The sequence below is a fragment of the Leucopleurus acutus genome (genome assembly GCF_964270905.1).
Source record: "Leucopleurus acutus genome assembly, chromosome: X".
Taxonomy (NCBI): Eukaryota; Metazoa; Chordata; class Mammalia; order Artiodactyla; family Delphinidae; genus Leucopleurus; species Leucopleurus acutus.
Window position 1 is genome coordinate 53,414,262 of NC_139148.1, and position 21,219 is coordinate 53,435,480.

At 37.9% G+C, this 21,219-nt stretch overlaps 1 protein-coding gene across 1 annotated transcript in view; it reads right to left on the reverse strand.

Annotated features, from left to right (window-relative positions):
* The window catches only part of MTMR8 (myotubularin related protein 8), a gene marked incomplete at both ends in the record, with an annotated part of 174,262 nt that overhangs the window by 98,498 nt on the left and 54,545 nt on the right, over window positions 1-21,219 (reverse strand). The window contains 4 exons of the mRNA XM_082865100.1: window positions 6,511-6,639; window positions 9,071-9,271; window positions 12,206-12,255; window positions 13,118-13,243. Of these exons, the coding sequence (XP_082721226.1) occupies window positions 6,511-6,639; window positions 9,071-9,271; window positions 12,206-12,255; window positions 13,118-13,243 (506 nt within the window). The remainder of the gene's footprint in view (window positions 1-6,510; window positions 6,640-9,070; window positions 9,272-12,205; window positions 12,256-13,117; window positions 13,244-21,219) is intronic.

Below are 21,219 nucleotides of genomic sequence, written 5' to 3' on the forward strand. Positions count from 1 at the left end.
TGATCACAGTGGCATATATAATTAGAAATCAACTACAAAAAAATAAGCTGGAAAAAAATCACAAATACGTAGAAACTGAAAAACATGCTACTAAACAACTCTTTGGTCAATGAAGAAATTAAAGGAAAAGTCAAAATATACCTGAAGACAATGAAAATATGACATACCAGCAGAAGGAAAGAAATAATAAAGATCAGAGTGGAAATAAGATAAATAGAGATTAAACAGACAATAGAAAAGGTAAATGAAACTAGGAGATGGTTCTTTGAAAAGATAAACAAAATTGATCAACATTTACCTTAACTTATAAAGAAGAGGAGAAGGCTCAGCTAACTAAAATCAGAAATAAAAGAAAAGAAATTACAATGGATACCACAGAAATACAAATGATTATAAGAGAATACTATGAACAACTATATGGCAATAAATTAGACAACCTAAAATATGGACCTTCCAAGACTGAATCATGAAGAAATGGAAAATCTGAATAGACCGATCACTAGTAAAGAGACTGAAGCAGTAATCAAAAACTCCCCCCAAGAAAAAAAAATCGAGAACCAGATGCCTTCACAGGTAAATTCTACCAAATATTTAAAATTGATTTAATGCCTACCCTTCTCAAACTCTTCCAAAATATTGAAGAGGAGGGAATGCTTGCTAACTCATTTTATGAGCTCAATACTACCTGATACCAAAACCAGACAAGGGCAATGCAAAAAAAGAATTGTATACATCAGTATTTCTAATGAACATAGATGCAAAAATTGTCAACAAAATATTAACAATGCATATACAACAATACATTAAAAGGATACAAAATGATCAAGTGGGATTTATTCCAGGCATGCAAGGATGGTTCAATTTCACAAATCAGTCAATGTGATATACCACATCAACAAAATGAAGGGTAAAAATCATATGATCATCTCAATAGATGCAGAAAAATAATTTGACAAGAATCAACACTTGTTTATGATAAAAACTCAATAAAATGGGTATAAAATAAAGTACCTCAACATAATAAAAGCCATACATAACAAGCCCATAGCTAACAACATACTCAACAATGAAAAACTGAAAGCTATACCTCTAAGATCAGGAAAAAGACAAGGATACCCACTCTTGGCAGTCTTATTCAAAATAAGAAGTCCTAGCCAGAGCAATTACAAAAGAAAAATAAATAAAAGGCATCAAAATTGGAAAAGAAGAAGTAAAACTGTAACTATTTGTGGATGACATAATTTTATATATAGAAAAACCCTAACAACTCCACCAAAAATCTATTAGAAATAGTAAATGAATAAAGTTGCAGCATACAAAATCTATATGCAAAATCTGTTGAGTTTCTACACACTAAAAACAAGCTAGCAGAAAGAGAAATTAAAAAGAAAATAATCCCACTTACAGTCACAACAAAAAGAATACCTAGGAATAAATTTAACCAAGAAGGTGAATGACCAGTACACTAAAATCTGTAAGATACTGTTGAAGTAAACTGAACAAGACACAAAGAAATGGAAAGATATTCCGTGGTTGTGGCTTAGAAGAATTAACATTGTTAAAATGTCCATATTACCTAAAGCAATCTACTGATTCAATACAATCCCTATCAAAACCCTGATGACATTTTTCACAGAAATAGAACAAATCATCTGAAAATTTATGTGGATCCTTAAAAAACCCTGAATAGCAAAATAAATCCTGAGGAAAAAGAACAAAGTGGAGGTATCATCCTCCCTGATTTCAAAGTATACCACTAAGCTGCAGTATCAAAACAGCATAGCATTGGCAGAAAAAAGACACATAGACCAATGAAACAGAAATGATAGCAAAGAAATAAACTCATGCATATATGGACAATTAATTTATGACAAAAGAACAAAGAATGTACAATGGAGAAAGGTATCTTTTCAATAAATGGTGTTAGGAAAACTGGACAATCCACATACAAAGAAAAATGAAACTAGACCACTATCTCATACCAGACACAAAAATCAAATCAAAATGGATTAAATCCTTGAATACAGACCTGAAACCATAAACCCCCTAGAAGAAAACATAAGCAGTACACTCTTAGACACTGGTCTTAGCAACATCTTTATGGATATTTTCCTCAGGCAAGAAAGACAAAAGCAAAAAACAAACAAATGGGACTACATCAAACTAAAAACTTCTGTACAGTAAAGGAAACCATCAGCAAAATGAAAGGACAACCTACCAAATGGGAAAAGTTATTTGCAAATCATATATCTGATATGGGGTTAATATCCAAAATATATAAAGAACTCATACAACTCAACAACAAAATAAACAATATGATTAAAAAATGGGCAGAGAAAAATAAATGGGCAGAGGATCTGAAGAGACATTTTTCCAAAGAAGACATACAGATGGCCAACAGGCACATGAAAAGATGTTCAACATCACTAATTATTAGGGAAATGCAAATCAAAACCACAACATATCACCTCATGCCCATCAGAATGGCTAGTATCAAAAAGGCAAGAAACAACAGGTGTTGGAAAGGATGTGGAGAAAAGGGAGTCCTTGTGAACTGCTAATTGGAATGTAACTTGATGCAGCCACTATGGAAAGAAGTATGGAGATGCCTCAAAAAGTTAAGAACAGAAATATCATACTATCCAGCTAATCCACTTCTGGGTATTCATCTGAAGAATGCAAAAATAATAATTTGAAAAGACACATACAACCCCTATATTTGTTACAGTTTTATTTACAATGGCACACAACCACTATATTTGTTGCAGCTTTATTTACAATAGCCTAGGTATGTATGGAAACAACCCAAGTGCTCACTGATGGATGAATTGATAAAGAAGATGTCACATATGTGTACACACACACACACACACACACACACACAAAATACACAATGGAATACTACTCAGCCATAAAAAAGCCAAAATCTTGCCATTAGTGACAACATGGATGGATAATAAGGGTTTTACGTTAAGTGAAATAAGTCAGATGGAGAAAGACAAATACTGTATGATTTCACTTATATGTGGAATAAAAAGAAAAATGAACAAACAAAACGAAACAAGACAAACACATAGATACAGAGAACAGGGTAGTGGGAGAGGGGAGGCACGGATACAGGCCCATTGCAATAGGCTTCAATATAGCTCATCACAGCACTGGTCAGAACCCTAAATTGTTGATGAAACGGGTCAGGGGAAAAGGGCAGGGGCTGTCTCCTGAAAGAAGTAGGTAGAGGGCCTGGTCTGGGAAGTCAAGCTCTGCCTGCTGAGAGAGAGAGGAGCAGATGACCCCAACAAGAGGGTCAGGCTCAAGAAGAAACAACTAAGGCTAATCTGGCATCACCTACTAACAAATTAAACACACACATTCCCTTCAATCCACATATTCCCTTCCTTCGAATGTATTCCATAGACCTTTAAGGAATAAAGTGATTTAACTGACTGCTTCCTGGAACTTCCATGGGAAAAGGGATGTCCAGGGGGTCTCACCTGGGTGAAGATGACACCAAGGGAGATGAGAAAAGTTGTGCCTTGAATGCCCCAATTCACCATTTCTTACTCTTTTTTTTTAACATCTTTATTGGAGTATAATTGCTTTACAATGGTGTGTTAGTTTCTGCTTTATAACAGTGAATCAGTTATACATATACACATGTTCCCATATCTCTTCCCTCCTGGGTCTCCCTCCCTCCCACCCTCCCTATTCCACCCCTCTAGGCGGTCACAAACTACCTAGCTGATCTCCCTGTGCTATGTGGCTGCTTCCCACTAGCTATCCACTTTACACTTGGTAGTGTATATATGTCCATGCCACTCTGTCACCTCGTCACAGCCTACCCCTCCTCCTCGCCATATCCTCAAGTCCATGCTCTAGTAGATCTGTGTCTTTATTCCCGTCTTACCCCTAGGTTCTTCATGACCTTTTTTTTTTTTTTTCTCCTCAGCTTCCATATATATGTGTTAGCATATGGTGTTTGTTTTTCTCTTTCTGGCTTACTTCGCTCTGTATGACAGACTCTAGGTCCATCCACCTCACCTTAATTTTTAACTGTAACTTTCAATTCCATTTCTTTATACATTTTAGAACTGTCTTTAAATGCATTAAAGGGACATATCATCCAAGCTTTTTAAGTAAATTATTTTTTGTTTATCTGAAATTCAAATTTAAAAATACTTTGGGATGGGTATAAACAAAAACACAATATACCAAAACTTATGGGATACAGAGAAAGAACTGCTAAGAAGGAAATTTATGGCTGTAAATGCATTCACTAAAAAAGAAGAAAGATCTCAAGTAAATCACTTTATACCTTATGAAACGAAAAAAGAAGAGCAAATTAAAACCAAAGTCAGCATAAGGAAAGAAATAATAAGGATTAGAACAGAGACAAAAGAAATAAAGATTATAAAAAAATAGAGAAAATCAACAAAACTAAAATTGGTTCTTTGAAACGATCAATAAATTCAACAAAACTTTAAGCTAAACTGATTAAAAACAATGAGAGTGCTCACTTTAGCAGCACATATAATATAATTGGAATGATACAGGGATTAGCATGGCACGTGTGAAAGAATAACATGCAAATTTGTGAATTATTCCATATTTTTGCTATGAGTGCAGAGCTTTAATATTCTCACCATAACAACAGCAACAGCAAAATGGTAATTGTATGAGGTAGAGGATGTGCTAACTTATCTTATTGTGGTAAGCATTTCACAATATTTACAAGTATCGATCACCACATTGTACACCTTAAACTTACACCATGTTATATGTCAATTATATCTCAATAAAGTGGGAAAAATGCCCCCCAAATCCCTAAATGTCATAGAAATGTATAATTTAATATGTATTATCCAGTTTACGTACAGGATGCTTTGGATATTAAAGTATTTCGGCCTCAAAAAATAAAAGAAAAAAGAGAAAAGTCTCAAATTACTAAAATCATAAATTAAATTAGGGATGTTACTACTGAACTTACAGAAATAAAGAAAAATATGAGAGAATATCCTGAACAATTGCATGCCAACAAATTAGACAGATGAAATGGATGAATTTCTAGAAACATAAAAACTACCAAAAATGACTCAAGAAGGAATAAAACATTTGAACAGGCCTATAACAAGTAAAGACACTGATTCAGTAATCAAAAACTTCCCAACAAAGAAAAATCCAGGACCAGATGGCTTCACTGGTGAATTCTACTAAACATTTAAAGAATTAACAACAATCCTTCTCAAAGTATTCCAAATATTGAAGAGAATGGAACACTCCCAGCTCATTCTATGTGGTCACCATTACTCTGATACCAAAGCCAGACCAGGACATCACAAAAAATGTAGATTAATATGCTTTATGAATATAGATGCAAAAATCCTCAACAATATAGTAGCCAACTGAATGCAGCAGCATATTAAGAGGATTATACACCATGGCCAAGTGGGATTTACCCTAGGAAAGCACGGGTGGTTCAACATCTGAAAATCAATCAAATTTATACACCTTATTAATAAAATTAAGGAGAGGGAGCTCCCTGGTGGCCTAGTGGTTAAGATTCTGGGCTTTCACTACTGTGGCCTGGATTCAATCCCTGGTCAGGGAACTGAGATCCTGTAAGCTGTGCGGCATGGCCAAACAAAAAAGAAACAAAAAAGTAAATAAAATTAAGGAGAAAATAACACATAGTCATCTCATCTGCATCTCAACATGATTCAGGAAAACATCTGATATAATCTAACATCCTTTCATCACAAAAGCACTCAACAAACTAGGAACAGAAGGAATGTCCTAAACGTGATAAAGGTCATTTGTAAAACAAAACAAAACAAAAATATAACATACTCAATGGAGAAAGACCAAAAGGTTTCCCCCTAAGATCAGGAACAGTACAAGGATGTCTGCTTTCACTACTTCTATTCAACACTGTAAGTTCTAAACAGGGCATTAGGCAAGAACATAAAAGGCATCCAAATTGGAAAGGAATAAGTAAAACAATCTCTATTCAGAAATGACATGATCTTACATATATAAAATCCTAATGAATATACAAAATAAACCGCTAGACTTAATAAATGCATTCAGTTCTGTCTTGTACTCATTGAGTTGTGGTCAGTGAACACGGCACCCTATACTTTACACTTTTTGGGGAAAGTAGAGCAAACAATACCAGCACATTCTCTTTCTCTGTTTTTCCTTCTCTTTGTTAGGGAAAAGGATGGGAAAGAAGAGGAATATACAAGGAAAGACTCAAAGGAATGAAACAACCTATTTACTGGTTGTATTACTACAAATCAACTATTGTTTCTTGTTTATTTCCCTCAGCAAGTAACAACAACCAAAGGGAGTGTGGTCTTGTTTTCAGAGGCAGCAAGGAATGGGTGATCTGGGGAGAGAGTGTCCTACTCCATAGCCAGGCTTATGGAGATGATGTCAGCTATAAAAGGAGAGGCAAAGCAGCTGAGGCCCTGGGCTTGCTGTAAGAAAGGATGGGACAGCTTAGGAACTTACTGAATGTTGTAGGGCACAGTACTAGGATTGAGTACCCCATACACAGTGAAGACTATATAGAGAGGGTTCCTGAAGTCTGGTTTCCTCTGAACCAAGAAAGGCCACACGGAATGGGTTTTCTCACAGATTCTGTCAGAAATAAAAAGCAAGCCAAAAAATTAAAAGCAGCAAGCAAGTAAAATCAACAGTCCTGTTGAACTTGATAATCATCCAAATTTTATTAACAATTAACCTAATTCAAGACAGAGGGATAGGATATGATAGAAGGAAAGTGAAAATAAGTGGTAATGAACACTGATAGAGTAACAAATTATCTGGGCTTCAACTTACCCATTTTTAAATGAATTAGAGGTTAGAAAGAGTTCCACATTGAAGAGCAACAGATGCTGAGTATAGTCTCTGCCATGGAGTAGCTATGTAATCTGAGGAATGTCTCTAGCTCTTTCTGGGACTATTTCCTCATTTGTAAAATATGACCTTTAAGGTCTCTTCCAAATCTCAGATTCTATGAACTAATGACCTTCCCAGTTATAAAAAATCTAGAATTGCTTTAAAAAATCTGGTAAGTTAACAGAAAGACCAGAGGGTGAATTTCTGGCTTTTCTATATTTTATTTTATTTCAAGCTAGCTTCTCCTCCTCTCAGAAGGTGTAAGACAGTGAAAGACAATTAGCAATTTATATTAGCAAATATATGTGAGTTATCTAGTTGAGCAGCACAGACTGTGATATTTATATTGCAAGACTGATTCTTCTTATACCTTAGTTGAGTCCTTCAGGAGCCACTTAGTTAACACTGCAAAAAACATGGGATCCATTGTCCCAATGAGAGCTGCTGTGTAACCATGCATGGATAGTTCATTTACTCACACAGTGTCAAAGAAAGTTCAAGGAGGACAACAAAGAGAAGCGGTATGGGTTGTAGGACCTAAACATTGTAGTCTTGTAACTTTTAGAATCCTCAGACCATTTCAATGAGGTCAAAGGACTTGTATATCCATCTTTCTCATTTGCTTTTGGTTGAAAAAAAATCTTGCAGAGGTAAGGTAACTAGTATTTGTTGAGTATGTACTATGTGTGAAACACTGTTCCAGACTCTACCTATAATACTTCATTAAATTTTCATAATAAAACCCTGTGAAATATTTTATCCCCAAAATAATAATGAGAAAATGAGACAAAAAATAATTTGAAAAAAGTTACATAGCTAGTAGGTGACAGAGCTAAAATCTGAACCCCAGTCTCTCTGATTCTAGAGTCCATGCCTTTTCTTTTATGGATGAATGATATTTCTGTTTATTTTATGCAATCACTATTTTAACATGTTAAAATTTTCAACTTTTGTACTTTTACATGGAGATTCAGATTTGTGTGGGGAATGGGTCTAGGATATATTAGCCTCACTTTAAGAGGGTGGAAAAAAGAATATGGAAAAGATCTTAGATTTTAATGCTAGAAAAGCAGGTCAGAGACAGAATGAATGTGTCTGAAAGCGTCTGCGAAGAGGGTAAGAAAGGTCTAGTTGCAAAATGAAATAGAAATGTGCGTAGAAGCTACCAAGTAAGCACAAATGTTAAAGCAGCAAGATCCATCTCTGTGTTGACAAGAAAACAGAATTAGAGATGTCATCCAATTCATCCAGGATACATCATAGAGGGGTCTGAGAACTTGAGCTAACTGCCACTCAACCAACAGCTATGAAACAAGAGTGGGCTGTGCGACAGCTACTTCCCTCTCTATTTCATTTTCTCTGACTCTAAAACAAGGAGAATACTATTCACAGAAACTCTATCTTGTCAACTTCAAAAATTATTTACGTTTTATATATTGTGAGGATGTTAGAGTTTTAAGTCTGGTGCAAATCTAACTGCCTATAGGAGCTGGGAAGATAACATTAGAAGTGCGCTGAGAATAAACTATAGAGAGTGGTGAGAACTGTGACAAACGAGAGTGTGTGCTTCATTCAAGTGGAGCAGCTGTTATTCAGCTTTAGCTGATTACTGCCATTAGAAAATGCAGGTCCAGTACTGCCAGAGCTCCTGATTTTGCAGAATATCTTGGCACAACAGCTTTTTGATTTAGGAAAAAATCCTAAAATAACTGGATTTTTATGTGAAATATCGTGATATTTAAATGTTGACAACTTATTCACAGTTTAAAGAATACTCCACAGACTAAACAAAATATACCTGTTAAGCTAGATTTGGCCTATGAACTGCCATTTAGTGATCTCTGACACAAATGATAAAGGACTGTAGCTATTGACTACTCATACCTGCACAGTAGTTCATTCCTTACAAAGTCCTTGCACATCCATTGTTTTACTGGTTCCTCAGGATTGCTCTGAAAAGTAGGTATTATCCCTATTTCACAGATAAAGAATCTGAGGTTTTGAGGAATCTCCATGCAAACACTGAGTGATTTATGCTTCAAAAGTTATTTTTATAGTTGTCATCTCCTCCCCTTTCGTGAACTGCTGTCCCAAATTCAAGGTGATGGGTAAATTTCTTTTACACTGATCCCCTCTCCCTATTCAGTGTTTTTTCACAAACTGAATTCACCTCAGATCTTCTCGATCCTTCTGGCAGTTTCCAAGGAAGTTCCGAAACTGGCAGGAGAAAACATGGTCATGAATTTCCAGCAAGAAATTTTCATTAAACTCAAAGGCACAAGGAAATTGTTCCATTAACTGCCAGATACAGTCTAGGAACTGTGTGAAGATAGGGGATACTTCTTTAGCGTCCCCATCCAGGTGGCCACACCTGAGAGATGCAAATAAAGGTAAAGAAAGACAATGATTAACATCAGGGATTACACTGTTTGGAATAGGCTATAGCAAGTTCACCTTTTGTCTCTGTTGGCATTGGTAAGGAAATGCTTAATGCCAAAATGCCACCCAGAATCTCAAAGTTCATTAATCCCAATGGACCTCTTAGCCACCAGCATCCTTCACTATTATCAAGATTGTAAGCCCTTGGTAATCTATTCTATTTCCTTTTACATCCTCTACAATAGAACTTTCTGCAATGATCAAAATGTTCCATATTTGTGCTGTCCAATATGGTAGTCACTAACTATTAAGCCCTTGAAATGCAGCTAGTGTGACTAAGGAACTGAATTTTCAATTGTATTTAATTTTAATTAATTTAAACAGCTACCTTTAGCTTCATGTGAGCAAGGACCATATCTATCTTGTTTACTGGACAGTGCCTGGTATGAAAAGGGTATTTAATAAGTTTATTAAATGAATGAAAAAACCTCATCCCAGAATTGTTTAATGTTTCCTCTCTCATGATGTCCTCTTTCCCAACTCTACCATCCATTAGAAACACTATTCCACTAGAAATAAACATGGCATCCTTAGCTTTTACATTGAATGTTCTACCTTTTGATTTAATTGAAATCCATCTCACCAAGGACACTACTTCTTCTTGGGGCCCAAATCAAATGGAGAATGCTCATCGTTCCACTCTCCATGTATAATAATCCTAAAGCACAGCAGAAGTGGGATCGGCTTTCTCCTTTCTACTACTCCTTTCACTCTCTTAAAAACACTTCCACTATGGGTCATGCTGTTGTTCACTTTCCTCAATGTTGTGTTCCACAATCTTTGGGTCACTTCTCCACATTTTCTGAAGAATCTGACTCCAGTCATAAGTACTTATCTTTGGAGTCGATGCAGATGACATACACTTGGCTTAGCAGGTTCCTTAACTAACTCGAATCTAATTATCTTCACCGATCTTTACGTCTACTTCACATCAGCCTCTCGTATCCATGGCTGTTTCTTGATGTTAGCTAAAGGTCCTTCCTCCACTTTGAAACCTTAATCTCAATATCCTACTCTGATCACCGTATATTATATTTCCAAAGGCTGCTCATCTTATCTCCTCCAGCCCAATCTCTGGACCTATCACCTTTCCAGATTCCTACTAGCTTCCCTTTCTTACCCAGACTATATTCTGCCCCATCAACTATTCTGTCCCCATTTTCTTCAATTTTCTGGTCATTTTTTTGTCATTATTCTCCTTCAATATCCAACCATTGATGAGCCGAAGAAGCTATGTTCTCTACTCCCAAATCTTGACTGATAAATGCTGCTTGAGAAAATTATAAAACCATGCAAATTGATACCATAAGTCTCCATACTCAGCTGGAACTTAATTGCTCCCAAATAACCTTTATGTATATCCTTAACACAGTTTTCCCATTAAACCTTACAGCTCTTGCAAATTTTAACCTATCTTCTTAAACCCTAACCCATTTCACATTGATGTATACAGTGTTAATGAAAAAGATCAAGGCTATCAAGTAAAAATATCTAACTTCTGCCTTGGACACTCAAAAACTTAGTTCCTTCTCCTCCTGTCCTTCCATGGAGTTTCCATGTAGAGAAAAGGGAACCATCCTACACTGCTGGTGGGTATGTAAATTGGTGCAGCCACTGTGGAAAACATTATGGAGATTTCTCAAAAACTAAAAATAGAATCAGCCTCATCTTCTTAATGTTCTAAAATGCCATCAGTTCTAGAAAGCTTTCTTTGCCCAGAATAGGTAAGTTTCCCTTGTATATGTTTACCTTTGACTTAGCACTTATCATACTATACCATCATCATTGATTTTATTTTCTATAAAAGAAGGGACAGAGACCATATCTGATCTAATACAGTCTCCTTAAAACCTGGCATATTGCCTGGCCCAATGTTTGTTGACAAAGGAAGAATGAATGGATGGATCCAAATAGCTAGAGAGCGACAATCAAATGAAATTAAATGGATATACACCAATGCAGGAGAATAAGACCTGAATAATAACCTCCTTGAGGGTAAAACTCACATTGCATATGCCTTTGGCACCAGCTCAGTGTCTGATATAGTATACAGCATATTGTTAGGTGTTCAGTAAACATTTGTTATTGTTCTCATAACACACATAAAGTCTCAGTGAGGCTGTTTGGCTTATGGCAGCATTAGGTCACTAAATAAATGTAAGTCCTTGCATCCACCTCTTACCAAAGAACAGAAATGCGCACATGCCTTTTCTTCTTATACAAGGTTAAAAGGTACATTGTGGGCTTCCCTGGTGGCGCAGTGGTTGAGAGTCCGCCTGCTGATGCAGGGGACATGGGTTTGTGCCCTGGTCCGGGAAGATCCCACATGCCGCAGAGTGGCTAGGCCTGTGAGCCATGGCCACTGAGCCTGCACATCTGGACCCTGTGTTCCGCAACGGGAGAGGCCACAACAGTGAGAGGCCCGCGTACTACAAAAAAAAAAAAAAAGGTACATTGCCTTAGATATTATTCCCTCTGCCTGAATGCCCACTGTTCTCTCTAGCAAACACCTATTCATTCCCTAAAATTCACGTTTAAATACTGCTTATTCCTGGAAGGCTATCCTGTCTTCTTCAGAAACAGTTAAGCACTTTTTCCTCTGTGGCCCATGATGTCTGTTCTTCTCTGAAATATTTAACAATTTGATATAATCATTTGCTCACTTTGAAGGCAGATATGATATTCTAGTCACCCTTGTAGCCCTAGTCCCTTAGCATAGTGTCTGGAATATGTGTTTCTTGATGAAAAGAGATTTATGCCATGTTCAACCTACTCTTCCTTCTTTCACAAGAACATATTGGGGTTTTTGATAAATCTCACTCTAATAAATTCTCCTTAGCCTCTACCTTTAAAGTAATATTTTTACCTTTGGGAGAACTTGTGGCCCATGGATATCCATTCCTTCTCTATCAGGATCTTCATTTTTATACAAAAAGAAAATTTTGCATTAGAAAAATCATAAAATTAATTAACCATACCTATAAAATATCAAAACACTTTGCTGAAGTAGACTTTGTACAAATTTGCATTGAACTGATCATAAAGTAAATTTCCCAAATGATAAATAAGTTACTTGGATTTCATTTAAAAGCCTATACAGGCTGCCTTCAAATTTCAAAGCTCTCAGGAGAAATTATTCTGGATTTGTATCCATTGTCACATTTCTTTTGGCTTTTACATAATGTGTGACAAGCCATTTGAGCCATAACTAAGTGCAATCTTGATAAACATATTACATTCAACCTATGAAAAAACAGGGATCCAAAGGCAGTACTTGAGTTTATACCAAGAACAAAATTTGATATAAACACATTTTCAAGCATTAAAAAAAATAAAGCATTTCCAAAAGAAAAATGAGGATAAACCCCTACTGTGAGTTCTGTTTCATAGAAAGACAAACTAAGAAACCTTGGATTCAGCACCAGAAAAAAATCATGAGTCTGACATCCAGACAGCTGATGCTGAAGATGATGAGCCCATCAGTCTGCTTATTTAACAGTCATCCATTAAATTTTGCAAACTTTTGGAGTCTTTCCTACCCCTTACATCAGCCTATTACATCCAACTTATCTTCTGATGGATAAGAAACTATGTTGAGTGTGAAATGTAAAGTATATAGACTGTAAATGCCTGGTTTAGTAGAAAGAAGTAAAATTGAAAAACAGAGCTGTTTTCGTAGACCTCTTTCTTGTAGAAAACAAGTTGGCTTAGAGTTATTTTTGATATATTCACAATCTCCCACTTGTGCAAAGTAAAATCCAATCACTTGTTCTCTTACCATGAGTCCCTTGAATGTCCTACAAAATAGATCTAGGAAGATGCTGGCCACAGAGCAGACCTGTGCTGTGTGGTCCCACCCATCAAAACAATGGACTAAGACATTGGTCTTTTCTACCTTCACTGCCTGTGAAGACAAGAGGCAAAAAGTAGCATAGACAATTTTTCATAGCATGCCGGGTTAATAAATAGGGTTACCACCCCTACAGCAGAGAACTTGGTCTTACTGGGCTACATGAATTTCTTCTCAAAATATTAACACCCTGTATGGGAATGACAAAGAAAATAAAGGGGAGCCGGGAAGGAGAGCACAGCCACAGGGGTGCGGAGGGCAAAGTGGTGAGATTCCCGCACAGAGGATCAGGGCCGACTGGCACTCACCAGTCCGAGAGGCTAGTCTGCTCACCCACCGGGGTGGGCGGGGCTGGGAGTTGAGCTCCGGTTTCAGTCAGAGCTCCTGGAGAGGACTGGGGTTGGTGGCCTTGAACACAGCCTGCAGGGGGTTAGTGCACCACAGCAAGCTGGGAGGGAGTCCGGGAAAAAGTCTGGACCTGCCAAAGAGGCAAGAGACTTTTTCTTCACTCTTTGTTTCCTGGTGCACGAGGAGAGGGGATTAAGACGATTGCTTAAAGGACCTCCAGAGATGGGCACGAGCCGCGGCTAAAAGCGAGGACAACAGAGACGGGCATGAGATGCTAAGGCAGCTGCTGCTGCCACCAAGAAGCCTGTGTGCAAACACAGGTCACTATCCACACCACCCTTCCGGGGACCCTGTGCAGCCCACCACTGTCAGGGTCTCCGGATCCAGGGACAACTACACCGGGAGAATGCATGGCGTGCCACAAGCTGGTGAAACGTCATGCCAGCCTCTGCCACCGCAGGCCCGCCCCACACTCTGTGCCCCTCCTTCCTCCCGGCCTGACTGAGCCAGAGCCCCTGAATCAGCGGCTCCTTTAACCTCGTCCTGTCTGAGCGAAGAACAGACGCCTTCCGGCGACCTACACGCAGGGCCAAATCCAAAGCTGAGCCCCTGGGAGCTGTGAGAATAAAGAAGAGAAAGGGAAATCTCTCCCAGCAGCCTCAGAAGCAGTGGATTAAAGCTCCACAGTCAACTTGATGTACCCTGCATCACTGGAACATATGAATAGACAATGAATCATCCCAAATTAAGGAGGTAGACTTTGAGAGCAAGATTTATGATTTTTTCCCCCTTATCCTCTTTTTGTGAGTGTGTATGTGTATGCTTCTGTGTGAGATGTTGTCTGTATAGCTTTGCTTCCACCATTTGTTCTAGGGTTCTATCCATCCGTTGTTTTTTTTTTTAATTTCATTTTCTTTTCTTTTTATTTCTCTTAATAATTATATTTTTTATTTTAATAACTTTATTATATTTTATCTTTATTTATTTTACTTTATCTTCTTTCTTTCATTTTTCCTTCCTTCCTTCCTTACTCCCTCCCTTCTTTCTTTCTTTCTTTTCTTTCTTTCTTTCTTTCTTTCTACTTCTACTAATTCTTTCTTTCTACATTTTCTCCCTTTTATTCTGAGCTGTGTGGATTAAAGGCTCTTGGTGCTGCAGCCAGGAGTCAGTGCTGTGCCTCTGAGGTGGGAGAGCCAACTTCAGGACCCTGGTCCACAAGAGACATCCCAGCTCCACATAATATCAAATGGCAAAAGCACCAGCACCCAGCTTCATTCAACAACCAGCAAGCTACAGTGCTGGACATCCTATGCCAAACAACTAGGAAGACAGGAACACAAACCCACCCATTAGCAGAGAGGCTGTCGAAAATCATAATAAGTCCACAGTCACCCCAAAACACACCACCAGATGTCGACCGGCCCACCAGAAAGACAAGATCCAAACTCATCCACCAGAACATAGGCACTAGTCCCTTCCACCAGGAAGCCTAAACAACCCACTGAACCAAACTTAGCCACTGGGGACAGACACCAACAACAACGGACACTACAAACATGCAGCCTGCAAAAAGGAGACACCAAACCAGCTTTATAACAACTGGTAAAGGAACTTTTCTAGGCAAGAAACACAAGAGATGGAAAAGACCTAAAATAACGAACCCAAAACAATTTAAAAAATGGGAATAGGAACATACATATCGATAATTACCTTAAATGTAAATGGACTAAATGCTCTTACCAAAAGACACAGATTGTCTGAATGGATACAAAAAGAAGGCCCATATATTTGCTGTCCACTTCAGACCTAGAAACACATACAGACTGAAAGTAAGGGGATGGAAAAAGACATTCCATGCAAATGGAAGCCAAAAGAAAGCTGGAGTAGCAATTCTCATATCAGACAAAATAGACTTTAAAATAAAGACTATCAGAAGAGACAAAGAAGGACACTACATAATGATCAAGGGATCGATCAAAGCAAAAGATATAACAATTGTAAATATTTATGCACCCAACATAGGAGCACCTCAATACATAAGGCAAATACTAACAGCCATAAGCAGGGAATTCGACAGTAACACACTCAGAGTGGAGGACTTTAACACCCCACTTTCACCAATGGACAGATCATCCAAAATGAAAATAAATAAGGAAACACAAGCTTTAAATGATAGACTAAACAAGATGGACTTAATTGATATTTGTAGGACACTCCATCCAAAAACAACAGAAAACACATTTTTCTCAAGTGCTCATGGAATATTCTCCAGGATAGATCATATCTTGGGTCACAAATCAAGCCTTGGTAAATTTAAGAAAACTGAAATTGTATCAAGTATCTTTTTCGACCACAATGCTATGAGAGTAGACATCAATAACAGGAAAAGATCTGTAAAAAATACAAACACATGGAGGCTAAACAATACACTACTTAATAATGAAGTGATCACTGAAGAAATCAAAGAGGAAATAAAAAAAAACTTAGAAACACATGACAATGGAGACACGACGACCCAAAACCTATGGGATGCAGGAAAAGCAGTTCTAAGAGGGAAGTTTATGGTAATACAATCCTACCTTAAGAAAGAGGAAACATCTCGAATAAACAAACGAATCTTGCAGCTAAAGCAATTAGAGAAAGAGGAACAAAAAACCCCATAAGATAGCAGAAGGAAAGAAATCATAAAAATAAGATCAGAAATAAATGAAAAAGAAATGAAGGAAACGATAGCAAAGATCAATAAAACTAAAAGCTGGTTCTTTGAGAAGATAAACAAAATAGATAAATCATTAGCCAGACTCATCAAGAAAAAAAGGGAGAAGACTCAAATTAAAATTAGAAATGAAAAAGGAGACGTAACAACTGACACTGCAGAAATACAAAAGATCATGAGAGATTACTACAAGCAACTCTATGCCAATAAAATGGACAATCTGGAAGAAATGGACAATTTCTTAGAAATGCACAACCTGCCAAGACTGAATCAGGAAGAAATAGAAAATACGAACAGAGCAATCACAAGCACTGAAATTGAAATTGTGATTAAAAATCTTCCAACAAACAAAAGCCCACAACCTGACGGCTTCACAGGAAAATTCTATCAAATATTTAGAGAAGAGCTAACACCTAATCCTTCTCTAACTTTCCAAAATATAGCAGAAGGAGGAGCACTCCCAAACTCATTCTATGAGGCCACCATAACCCTGATACCAAAACCAGACAAGGATGTCACAAAGAAAGAAACCTACAGGCCAGTAACACTGATGAACATACATGCAAAAATCCTCAACAAAATACTAGCAAACAGGATCCAACAGCACATTAAAAGGATCATACACCATGATCAGGTCGGGTTGATTCCAGGAATACAAGGATTCTTCAATATATGCAAATCTATCAATGTGATAAACCATATTAACAAATTGAAGGAGAAAAACCATATGATCATCTCAATAGATGCAGAGAAAGCTTTTGACAAAATTCAACACCCATTTATGATAAAAACCCTGCAGAAAGTAGGCATAGAGGGAACTTTCCTCAACATAATAAAGACCATATATGACAACCCCACAGCCAACATCATCCTCAATGGTGAAAAACTGAAAGCATTTCCACTAAGATCATGAACAAGACAAGGTTGCCCATTCTCACCACTCTTATTCAACATAGTTTTGGAAATTTTAGCCACAGCAATCAGAGAAGAAAAGGAAATAAAAGGAATACAAATTGGAAAAGAAGAAGTAAAGCTGTCACTGTTTGCAGGTGACATGATACTATACATAGAGAATCCTAAAGATGCTACCAGAAAAATACTAGAGCTAATCAATGAATCTGGTAATGTTGCAGGATACAAAATTAATACACAGGAATCTCTGGCATTCCTATACACTCATGATGAAAAATCTGAAAGTGAAATCAAGAAAACACTCCCATTTACCATTGCAACAAAAAGAATAAAATATCTAGGAATAAACCTACCTAAGGAGACAAAAGACCTGTATGCAGAAAATTATAAGACACTGATGAAAGAAATTAAAGATGATACAAATAGATGGAGAGATATACCATGTTTTTGGGTTGGAAGAATCAACATTGTGAAAATGACTCTACTACCCATAGCAATCTATAGATTCAATGCAATCGCTATCAAACTACCACTGGCATTTTTCACAGCACTAGAACAAAAAATTTCACAAAATGTATGGAAACACAAAAGATCCTGAATAGCCAAAGCAATCTCGAGAACGAAAAACGGAGCTGGAGGAATCAGGCTCCGTGACTTCAGACTATACTACCAAGCTACAGTAATCAAAACAGTATTGTACTGGCACAAAAACAGAAAGATAGATCAATGGAACGGGATAGAAAGACAAGAGACAAAGCCACACACATAGGGACACCTTATCTTTGATAAAGGAGGCAGGAATGTACAGTGGAGAAAGGAAAGCCTCTTTAGTAAGTGGTGCTGGGAAAACTGGACAGCTATATGTAAAAGTATGGGATGAGATCACTCCCTAACACCATACACAAAAATAAGCTCAAAGTGGATTAAAGACCTAAATGTAAGGCCAGAAACTATCAAACTCTTAGAGGAAAACACAGGCAGAACACTCTATGACATAAATCACAGCAAGATCCTTTCTGACCCACCTCCTAGAGTAATGGAAATAAAAACAAAAATAAACAAATGGGACCTAATGAAACTTCAAAGCTTTTGTACAGCAAAGGAAACCATAAACAAGACCAAAAGACAACCCTCAGAATGGGAGAAAATATTTGCCAATGAAGCAACTGACAAAGGATTAATCTCCAAAATTTACAAGCAGCTCATGCAGCTCAATAACAAAAAAACAAACAACCCAATCCAAAAATGGGCAGAAGACCTAAATAGACATTTCTCCAAAGAAGATATACAGACTGCCAACAAACACATGAAAGAATGCTCAACATCGTTAATCATTAGAGAAATGCAAATCAAAACTACAATGAGATATCATCTCACACCAGTCAGAATGGCCATCATCAAAAAATCTAGAAACAAATGCTGGAGAGGGTGTGGAGAAAAGGGAACACTCTTGCACTGCTGGTGGGAATGTGAATTGGTTCAGCCACTATGGAGAGCAGTATGGAGGTTCCTTAAAAAACTACAAATAGAACTACCATATGACCCAGCAATCCCACTACTGGGCATATACCCTGAGAAAACCAAAATTCAAAAAGAGTCATGTACCAAAATGTTCATTGCAGCTCTATTTACAATAGCCCAGACATGGAAACAACCTAAGAGCCCATCATCAGATGAATGGATAAGGAAGATGTGGCACATATATACAGTGGAATATTACTCCGCCACAAAAAGAAACGAAATTGAGGTATTTGTAATGAGGTGGATAGACCTAGAGTCTGTCATACAGAGTGAAGTAAGTCAGAAAGAGAAAGACAAATACCGTATGCTAACACATATATATGGAATTTAAGAAAAAAATGTCATGAAAAACCTAGGGGTAAGACAGGAGTAAAGACACAGACCTATTGGAGAACGGACTTGAGGATATGGGGAGGGGGAAGGGTGAGCTGTGACAAAACGAGAGAGAGGCATGGACATATATACATTACCAAACCTAAGGTAGATAGCTAGTGGGAAGCAGCCGCATAGCACAGGGATATCAGCTCGGTGCTTTGTGACCACCTGGAGGGGTGGGATATGGAGGGTGGGAGGGAGGGAGACGTGTAGTGGAATAACTGAGGACATGGAAAGGAGACGTGGCCCATGAGCACCCCCCCCCCCAGCAAACTGGGGGCTGGCGAATAAGCCAGAACTGGAAACAGTCCTGATTGCTTTGAGCCCCCGCCCCCCCGGCCAAATGGGGGCATGCAAATAAGCCAGAACTGCAAACAGTCCTGGATGCTTTGAGTCGCCCCCCTCTCCCCGGCAAACCGGGGGCTTGCGCAAAAGCATTGAGTGCTTTGGGCACTGATCCATGAGATGTCCTCATTATAATCAGAATGGTGGGAACACAAGGAAATATCCTTGTGCTACTTCAGTATAATCAGAATAATGGAAACACAAGGCAATATCCTTGTGCTGCTTTTGCGCTCAAGGACGAAGCACGGCATGTTTTCAAGAAAGCCCATTGTTGCTTGTATAATCAATAAAAGCATATGTTGCTGCTTTGGCATTTCTGGAATATTAAGAAAACAAGTCTTAAAATGTAAACATAGATAATGCTTAAATAAAAGCTACCACAGCAGGACAGACAGCGCTGTTTTGCCTGAGCGAGCGGCAGCCCTCTACTGCTGTGTTTCGGCACAGTTCATCTCGTGTGATGAGCTTGCTTTCGGAAACCCTGTCATAAGAAAAACTGCAACATTTGGCGCCGGAACAGGGAAGTAAGTAATCGCGTGATCGCGGGACCGAAGGGGAATTTGGTACGCTCAAGAGTAAGTGAAACCTTCGGGAGCAGTAGAGTAACTGTAATGGGGAATTCCCATTCAGTAGAATTTCAATACATTAGACTACTGAAACAGTTATTACGGAGTTCAGGAGTGAAAGTGAAACCAGAATCTTTTGATGAATTGTTTGCGCTGGTTCGTAAACATTGTTACTGGTTTCAACCTACTGGTCATAACCAGTTGAATTTAAAAGTTTGGAAACAGGTTATGCGAGCCTTAAGAAGAGCTCATCAGCGTGGAGACCCTATATCTGTCCGTGTTTGGTCTCTTTGTAAATTAATTTCCCTTGCCCTGGAACCATTACAATCTGAAACTGAAAGTGAAAATGGGGTGCGCCCTCAGCGTCCGAATTCTTCTCCCGATCATTCTGCTGCTTTTTGTACTCTGTTTCGTGAATCTTCTATAGAGGACCTTCCTCCGCCTCCTCCTCCCCTTGTGTCTGAGACATGAGAGGATTTTTCAGGTTTCAGTGATGAAGGGGCTTTTTCTGATGATGATAAAGATCGGGAGCAGGCTAGAAAACAAAATGAGATGCCACTTTCTCAACAGAATGAGATTTCTGATATACTTTCAAAGTTAAAAAATTTGATGGTTAAATTGGAAGAAAATAAAAACAATGTTACCACTCCTTTATATCAAGAGCCATGTCCTACTATTCCTTCGGCTCCTCCTTTAGAATTAGCAGCTTATCCTGTTGGAGCCTCTCATCAGTTTCGCTTTCCTCTAAAACCTGAATCTAATAGACTATTGTTGGAAGAAGAGATGAATAAGGAAGAAAAGCAATATTCTGAATCATTTTTTGCTTTCCCTATTGTTAGACAAGCTATGCCTGCTAATGATCAATTTCCGAATGGATATGTAAATGTTGTGTATAACCATCATGATATAAAAATTTTAAAAATGCTAAAAGAAGCCATTAATGCATATGGGATGCATTCTAATTATGTTCAAGGTCTTTTGTCTAGGTATGCTTCCGAAAACATATTAATTCCTCAGGATTGGGAGGCACTTGCCAAGACTGTTCTTGAACCTGGACAATATATGCAGTTTAAGACTTGATGGAAAGAAGAAGGCGCCTCCATTGACCTGGTGGCAAGTGAAAAAGTTTAGACACTACCAAAAATCTTATCATTTCACAGGGTAAACCCCTCAATAGCACCAGTCTTTTTGAGGCCATGCTGGCAGTGTTGTCTGCACAGGTAATAAGCATATCAGCCAATGAGAAA